The sequence below is a fragment of the Lepisma saccharinum genome, chromosome 6, assembly GCF_977018435.1.
Source record: "Lepisma saccharinum chromosome 6, izLepSacc3.1, whole genome shotgun sequence".
In the NCBI taxonomy this organism is placed as follows: domain Eukaryota; kingdom Metazoa; phylum Arthropoda; class Insecta; order Zygentoma; family Lepismatidae; genus Lepisma; species Lepisma saccharinum.
Window position 1 is genome coordinate 24,275,240 of NC_139234.1, and position 9,105 is coordinate 24,284,344.

At 36.9% G+C, this 9,105-nt stretch overlaps 1 protein-coding gene across 2 annotated transcripts in view; it reads left to right on the top strand.

The window, feature by feature from the left end:
* Positions 1-7,265, top strand: part of LOC145989275 (putative fatty acyl-CoA reductase CG5065) — a 28,351-nt gene extending 21,086 nt beyond the window's left edge. For both annotated transcript variants that reach the window (XM_083124603.1, XM_083124602.1), the window contains exons 6-8: positions 1,415-1,607; positions 5,571-5,813; positions 6,851-7,265. In XM_083124603.1, coding sequence (XP_082980729.1) covers positions 1,415-1,607; positions 5,571-5,813; positions 6,851-7,088 — 674 coding nt within the window. In that variant the 3' untranslated portion in view covers positions 7,089-7,265. The remainder of the gene's footprint in view (positions 1-1,414; positions 1,608-5,570; positions 5,814-6,850) is intronic.
* Positions 7,266-9,105: the final 1,840 nt, after the last annotated feature.

Here is a 9,105-nt window from a genome sequence, read left to right on the forward strand (position 1 = left end):
CACAGGTAGATATACGTTATGGGCCAGCAAGTTGTTGGTTATAGTTCTTCTAATGTGTGGAAATGTTTGTGTACGAACATTTGAAAATGCTATGTGATTTATATGGTGAAAAATAAGTGTTTAAACGCGACGAGAACAACGAGTACTCAGTTTTATCTACTGATCGTATTTGGCGCTGCTGTCGAAGTGCAATTCTAAAAACGTGTACTTCAGTCCACGACTTGAAGACCGCACTCCAAGACCATACTCGGAGGATGCTTCAAGTACGGTCTTGCACCTTTCGGACACGACCTAAAACCTTAATTTTCTTCCGCACCCGCTTCAGCACCCCCTACGTTCAACTGATAACACTAACCCTTAGAGTGTTATATTATGTCGTCATATTGAGCACCGAATGTTAGGTACTGAAGTAAGGCCGTTATTATTGCAAACAGACAAGCACTGAAAGAGATTCCGATATACATACTTTCCTGTACTGGCGTTTATTTCAAATTTCGTCACTATCGTTGTTTCTTCAAGTGATCTGTTTGGTTCTCGATAATTGCCTATAGCTTAATGTGAGTTATCCTTCTTTACGTTTATTTTTTGATAAACGGTTTATTTTCCACCTGCTTGTTCTTCCTCGCACTGAAGCAAAAATTTCAGCTGCTTTGAAAGGTATCATCACCTCGTCGTGCTAGGGAACTTATATTTAATGCGAGTTGTAACGTGAAGCTTAGTTTTCTTCTTAATGCGTTCTATGTATTTGTTTCACGTAACATGTCTACTAAACGTACACTTTCAGGCTTTTTCAAAAACTGTTACGAAGAGTCCCAATGTTCACGATTAAATTTTACAGTTCGTTGGGATAGTACGGCAGAAGGGATTTTAACGAAGGCGAAGTTGCTGTGCACATCGCGTTTTGTCCTGAAGTGACATACGGAAACCTCCATTGGTTACATTGAAAAAGTTCAAAAATTGGTCCAATAAGACTGCAACGTGTAGCTGAATGGTTGCACTATATGACCACTTTCTTGGATCATAAGACTTAATACATATCGTCATGGACGTCCAGGGGGAGGGCAAGGGGGCATATAGAGTGAATATCCAACACAATTGATTTTCGTTATTAATTTTACATTTCATGCAGTTATCGCACTGAAGTGCATAGTTATTCTATTTCGTTATTAACTTTTACACATCTCGTTCAAGAAAAACGCTTTAAAAGTCAGAGGGACCTCTCGCATAATTTATGGAATTTTGAAAACTGTGAAACCGTTTGTTCTCTGGATTAAATGGTAGAATATTAAATGCAGGAAGATAACTTGATTCCTGTATTTTTTTCGATCTAACAAAATATTTACTTTAGTAATTCAGTGTGAATGCTAACTAACTGAATTGTAATGCTATTATTAACATACTTTCCATTTCTTAGTTTCAGGTTCTCTAAAGGAACCAGTTCCTGGATGGTTGGACACTCTAAACGGATCAACAGGTTCCATCGTCGCTATATGGACAGGAGCTATGCACGCCGCACAGTGCAATCCAAATACTTGCTTTGGCATCGTCCCCGTAGACCTAACAATAAATGCCATTATAGCAGTTTCTTATCAGACAGCTCTACAAAGGTATGCACTAAGTAACCAGTCTTTTTCACAAATAAGATTACTAGATTAGTACTGTGCACATTCTTTATTCTGTTAAAAACATTGTTTTATGCAAAATCTGTAAAAGATTCAGCATATATGACAGAAATTATTGGTTAATAATGTATAATAAATATCCAGAAGTTACCTACGTGAAGTTATGTAAATTGTAATTGAAAAGTTTCTAAGTCAGAATTCTCTGTTGTTCATTGCAGTAGTTCACCTCAAAACTTTGAATCTAATATGTAAAAAATTCAAATGAATGATATTCAGCGAACAACTTTCCTCATAATTCATTGCACGAAAGGACGCTCCGCCGCCATATTTCGGGCAAAGAAATCAGATCCTGATGCCGGGTAAGCATTGTGCGTATGATCTTCGCCGAAGTGATTCAAGGTATAATTATAACGATCATATGAAAGATGTGTACGTACTAAGTATCGCAAATATCTCACTGTAAGAAGGCTTCTCCTACGCTTTCCTTAACACGTGCGAATCGGTTTCTTCCCAAATTGCAATGTGTGATGGCGTCAAGTTGAATATCACAAATTGCTAAAGAGTTCTCATATTGAGGTTCTCATAGTCGCACACCCGATTGAGTTCCCTCGTGAACCGACATTGCGTGGAATGCCTTCGTTGTTAGGTTAGGCTTATCAGGATTTAGTTCTCTTCGCATAAATACACTGCAATATTTCAGGCCAACTATTACGGTGACCAGGCCCGTACCCAAGGGGGGCCAGGGGGGCCATAACAGCCCCTCGTGCCAGGAAAAATTTTAATTTGAACTTATAAAAACCTAGAAAAATTACGTTGATGGTTTTTCAAATTTTGCATGAATTTCGATTTTGTTCTTGCACAATTGAATAGGTTGTTTCTGGACAGAGGCAGGCTCTAGAAGTCTGCAGTCTGCAATATTGAGCCATTTTAGTTGTATAACCATTGATGTAAGGATATCAGACGTTCCGATTTAGTCCATTCCTTTTAATCCATGTCCCGACTTTTTCGTCTCAGCTCGGACACTTCTTGCTATAAGGGAAGAAAGACTCTGTGCCAATACAGACATTGTACTGGTTATGTAGGACATTCTGTAGAATACTGCGTACATTTTTAAAATTGTCTGAACTTTTTATTAGTCAAAAACAGTTGTTTGACACTCGACAAATAGGAATCCTTTGATTATGGAATGGTTTCTTCTTTTACAGTGTCTCTAATGTTTCACATAATTAGAATAGAGGGGAATTTTCTATACTCTTTACATTATGGAAGAAAAGTTCCTCAATGACTGCAATGCAAGACCAACCATATAAGGGGCAGTTAGCTCTCCACCCACACCGCAAGGTCTGTGATCCCTTTTCGCCACCACTGAGCAGAAGGATAAAAAACTTTGTTTTCCTTCTCCAACATCAGGGTTTTTCTGCAACTGATGTCCATTCTGCCACTCAATGGCTTATGGTTAATTAATATTATGTAAATGGCAGAATCCACTTCACAGCAGAATCGTTGCTAGATTTTTGGGTCAAAAAATTGCCTGAAGAACTTTTAACATATATTGTTATTTGTCCAAAACACTCAAGAAATTAAGTACATTATTAATTACGAAATTCTGTCAATCGGAATTTGTTTTACTGCAACATTTCATCTTTTCTACTTGTAATTGTCTTGAACATAAATGCACAGTGCTGTGACCGTACAACAGACAACTTTCACAGTGTGCAGAGGCCAAAAATTTCGAAGCTAAGAGCCGTTGAAAATGGCATTTTCTATCCCACATGTATGCAACCCCATTTAATAGCTTCTTGGTTACCACTGGCATTTATTTTTACTGTCGAATAAGATTCTAAAAGCGAAAATACGCCATAGAAACAATACTATGCCAGCAGACACACTGCCAGGGTGAAGTCACTTAGTCGTTCCCTTCAGATAATTTATTTACAGGGTTCGCAGTGACTCCAAAGTCCTGGACAACTGGAAGAGTCAGGAAAACAAGGCTAGGACTGAGGTCATTGGAAACAAATTATTTTTTTAAAAAAAAGCTTTCAAAACCTGGAAAAGTCAAGGGAATTAAATGATTTTTGCTTGGCAGAATTTGTAACCGGAAACACGTTTCGTTTTATCTTCCCAACAATCTTTCTACACAGTTATGTAAAATACCTGGAAACGTCAGGGACTTTGCAAAATGGGTGTGAACCCTCATCTATCAACCCCACTCACATATGTTGCTTTTCGTAGGCTATTTCAATTGTTTGTATTATGCACACTTGTAGTCTACTCGTATCATACACTTTTTTCCGCTCTCTGACAGAAACAAATCTTAGTGTCAACAGCAAATGTTTGTCACGTGGTTGCATACATATAGGTTAGAAAATGCTTTTCTTCAACATTTCGTAACAAAATGAGCAAATTTCTCTGCCCACCTTCTCCCATACACCGCCCCCCCCACACACACGCGCACACACACACACACACACATATAATATATATATACACACACACAGTGTATAATATGAGAGAAAATTTATGAAAATTCGCCTTTGGGGCTGGCCCCCCCTTCGAAAAAATCCTGGGTACGGACCTGACGGTGACGTCAGTTAACGAAGGTGCTCAATCGGGTGTGCGATAAGTGAGACCCTGCAATTGAATGGTCCAGTAAATTATTTTCAGCGAAAAGGTGTGTGGAAACTCAGTCTATTGTCATGGTTTGGTTGCACGACCAATTAGACTTGTTAAACTTTTACAGGATATGTCCAGAATGGTAAAAATAAAGATACTTTTCATGTAGGGTATAGAATTCCAATTACTGATTTCAAGCATATGACCTAAAACTTAAAATATGTATCCATTTGGGTAACACATTTGATGTTATAATAGATATATGAAATATTGTATAATGGAAATAAATGGCTATCTAATTTTATTTATCTTAATGCTGATCGACATTTTCTTGTGCAAACAGCTACCTTTCACACTTAATATGTTATAATCTGATTGTTTAATAATTTGTACTAATTTAATACAGTTAGTTACAAAAATGTTTTCACTGTGCATTTTTCTTATAAGACTACGTATATTAAGAACGACATTAATAACTAAGAACGATAAAACATTTACATGTTGTACGAGAACAGGTATTACTTGATTCTCTTCGATTTGACCAACTAAACCATGTTATTATCATCTGACTAGGCTTTTGAGTAAATCTAAATTGTCTTAATTGTGCAATAGAATTGTCTTAATTCTACTGAACAAGAATTCCTTAAACACTTGGCGTATTATTATTATTAGTTTTGTTATTATTATTATTCGTTTATTTAACCGCACAAATATTGAAATCAAATGTTTTAATCAGCTATCTTTAATTGAAGCCAGTACAACATTACTACATTGTTTGTTCTCTCAATTCCATCGGATCTCATTATACAACCAAGACGTTTGAGTTCTGGATATGTGCGTTTCTCTTCATCAATTCCATCAGCATTCATCTCCTTTATCACGATTAGCAGAAAGTGGCACAAAGTGACACAAAATAAGAAAGGAGAATTACAAAATATGAGAAGTTTGTGAAACGTTACTGCATGTAATAATGGGGAGTGTATTGTTAGGATTTTCAGTTTTAAGTGAAGCATATATGCACACACAAGACTACATATATATATATATATATATATATATATATTGATTGATTGATTTGCCTAATTTGCGAAGTTGAGATAAAGCGATGATATGATTAAATTGATGAATGGACACTTACAAACATTCATGCCCAGGCCAAGATTCGAACCCGGGAACCCTGGCGTCGTAACGCGACGTGCTGAACACTCCGCCACGGGGTCGGCATATATATATATATATATATATATATATATATATATATATAATATCTCTTTCTTTCTGTGTATGTGTGTATTCTTGTAATGTAATTTATGATTTTATATTTTTTTTTTTCAGAAGCGGGAAAATTTCATTGTACAACTATACTCCACACAATGTAAACCCAATCCCATCTCAAGATTGCCACAATTTTGCCCTTTCATACATGTCGAAGCATGCAATCGACACGAATAGGAATGCCAAAGTTTTTATACTTATGTTCACTAGCTCAATTTTCTATCATCTGTGGTATTTCATCCTTCAACTGTTTCCGGCTTTTCTGATGGATACACTGGCATTTTTACGTGGTAATAGGAGAAGGTACGTTGAAATTCAATACATGTACGTCATTGCAAAATGCATCTTTAATTATCACTGAAATATTACCTTGTGGTTTACCCTTCATTTGTAAGATGAACAAGATGTAAAAATATAGAGATGTTGAAGATTGCAGTACTGGGTCGGAAACACTGAATTATTCATGTATTTTTGATAAGGCCATCAATGCACAGAGGTACTTTTATTTCGCTTAAACCTATTTCTTGGCGATGTTGGCATTTCTGAAATATTGTCAGACATCGACTGGTTCATTTTCCAAGTATTGCCCACATGCTAACTTTGCTTCAGTCCTACATTTTTTTTTTTCGTCCAGTTAATTCTGTCCATGAGAGTAATCGCTTGTAGTGTTGAGTTAATGAAAGAACGACCACAAATAACCATGTCTGACTCAAGATTCCAACATAGAATTGGGGGGGTGTAGGGGATGACATTCTGGTAACGTACGCAAAAAGTCAACCTAATGCAAGTTTAACCTACAAATCTTATTTGTTTATTTACATTTATACATGGCAAGAACATTGCAGTAGCAATCAAAACTGCAACCACAAGAATCCGATTTATGGAAGAGCTCTGTGCAATTTTTAAAGTGATAATGATAGTGGTTTAATAACGGCAAATAGTAATTATGAAAAGTTGTTTCTATTTACATTATTTAATGAGAGTGATTAATCTGATATTACCTGTACAGATATAGCATTTCATTGTATTCCATTAGTTAGACTTAGTTATTCTGTACCAATATTCATTTTAAATTGTTTACTTTCATCATTTAAATAATATAAATATTGTCGTAATGTTAGGAATGCTGAGGGATTAAAATTCTAAAATTTCATCTTCATGTACCTAATACGTAGTTTCTGTGAAAAGGACATGAAGTTACGACATACGCTAACATTGTCCAGATAGGTAATTAAAACTTCCAAATAAATTAGTCTATGTTATGAACATGGTGTACAAGGGTCTACCATATCGAATGACCTAAATAACGATTATTATTATTATTATTTCTGTTATTACAGCATGGTGAAGCTCCAGCTGAGAATATATCGAGAGATGAAGAACCTAAGTTGGGGCGCTCTCCGCGACGACTGGGATTTTCCTTATGACAACGTGAACAATCTCTTCAGAAGCCTTAACCCTGTTGACCAAGAAGTGTTCAATTTTGATCTTGCTAAATTGTCTTGGAAGAATTACTTAGAAGTGTATTTGGAAGGGATTAAGAGCTATTGGAGGAGAGAGTTTTCCTCTAAATTCTAATTTCTGCCGTCAAGGATAGTTGTAGTCGACGAACTTTTGTTGTTGTATGTTTACCAAAACTGCATATTTTTCACAAATTGAAGTGACTGTATTAATCATTTCACATGATTTGAAATTCAAAATTCAGCATGTTTATATTGGCATATACATACCCCCAAAATAAACTAGCGTGAATCATCAGTAAAACATTGTTTACTTGCATTTTCTTTATTTTGACTTGGAAATTACGCTGACTATCATTGTTGGTTGAATCCATGGTCGTCTCTGTCTCACACACATACACGCACACGCATAACCGTATGCAGACCCTCTTATTAGGGGGGACAACAGCCTTAATGAAAGTTGAATCGGAGAAAGAAAAACCTAATTTCATCTCGCTGTTTTATTGTATTGATGGATATGAAACAGGGGCGTATAAAAAGTGTGTCTGGACTAGGGATGGCCAAACGGATCCGGATCCGAAAGTTCCGGATCTGGATCCGGATCCGAAAATTCCGGATCTGGATCCGGATCCGAAAATTCCGGATCTGGATCCGGATCCGATAGTTCCGGATCTGGATCCGAAAGTTTCGGATCTGGATCCGGATCCGAAAATCCGGATCCGGATCCGAGAGTTTCGTATCTCAATCCCATTATAATATTACCACACCTTAAAAGGTATTATGATCTTCGATTACAAAGAAATTTTTCATTAGTTAGTCCTACAATAATTTTTTTCAAGTGTTGTTCCTAAAATACTTTGCTAAGCATCGGCTAACACACACGTGCACAAAAATAATCTTACTTGTTTAACATAAAATGTCAGAGGTGATTTTGTAAATGCCATTGAAACGAATATGTATTCATTCGAATGTATTGGAAATGGAAACAAACATAAATGTGAGACATTCCATTCCAGGATGAAACCTTTAACGCATATAACAAGATAGAAATGTTATACAAAAACTATACAATTTTTCTACAGTTACAGTTTTACAAATTGATATATGCAGTGTTATATAATTACAAAGTATAAAACTAACAAGGGAGGTGTTCTAAGTGTCCCCCTCCGATTTCCATGAAAATTGGTAGGTTCATAGTGGAGCCCAATGGAAGAAATACGTATTTTTTGTTTCAGCTAAAATACTGTCTTAGGGGCAAAACCCCCTCAAATGTCAATATGAGGACAAATTGAAGTGAGGATCTGACCCCTGTGTCCCCCTCCGATTTCCATGATACTTGGCAGGTGTGTGAATAAACGGGCCCAAAGAAAGAAATACGTATTTTTTTTCGGCTAAAAACTGTTTTAGGGGCAACCCCCCTCAAATGTCAATATGAGGACAAAGTTAAGTAGGCATTTGACCTCCGTGTCCACCTCCGATTTCCATGAAACTTGGCAGGTGTATAGAGGGTCCCAAAGGAAGAAATACGTGTTTCTTTTTGTTTCGGCTAAAAAACTGTTTTAGAGGCAAACCCCCTCAAATGTCAAAATGAGGACAAATTTAAGTGGGCATTTGACCCCTGTGTCCCCCTCCGATTTTCATGAAACTTCGCAGGTGTATAGAGGGTCACAAAGGAAGAAATACGTGTATTTTGTTTCGGCTAAAAAACTGTTTTAGGGTGCAAAACCCGCCTCAAATGTCAAGACGAGGACAAATTGACGTGGGGATCATCTGACCTCTTTGTCCCCCCTCCAATTTCCATGAAATTTGGCAGGTGTATAGAGAGGCTCTATGCCCCCTGTTTCTTCCTATGCCATATTTACGTAGTTTCGCGGTCAGATCCCCACTTCAATTTCTCATCATCTTGACATTTGAGGGGGGGGGGTTGCCCCCTAAAACAGTTTTTTTAGCTGAAACACAAAAACACGTATTTCTTCCTTTGGGCCCCTCTATACACCTGCCAAGTTTCATGGAAATAGGAGGGGGAGATATAGACCTCCCTTGTAAGTGTATTAATTAATTACATATCGCGCACGCGCACACACACACTATATATATATGTGTGTGTATATATATATATATGTATACTCGCGTAC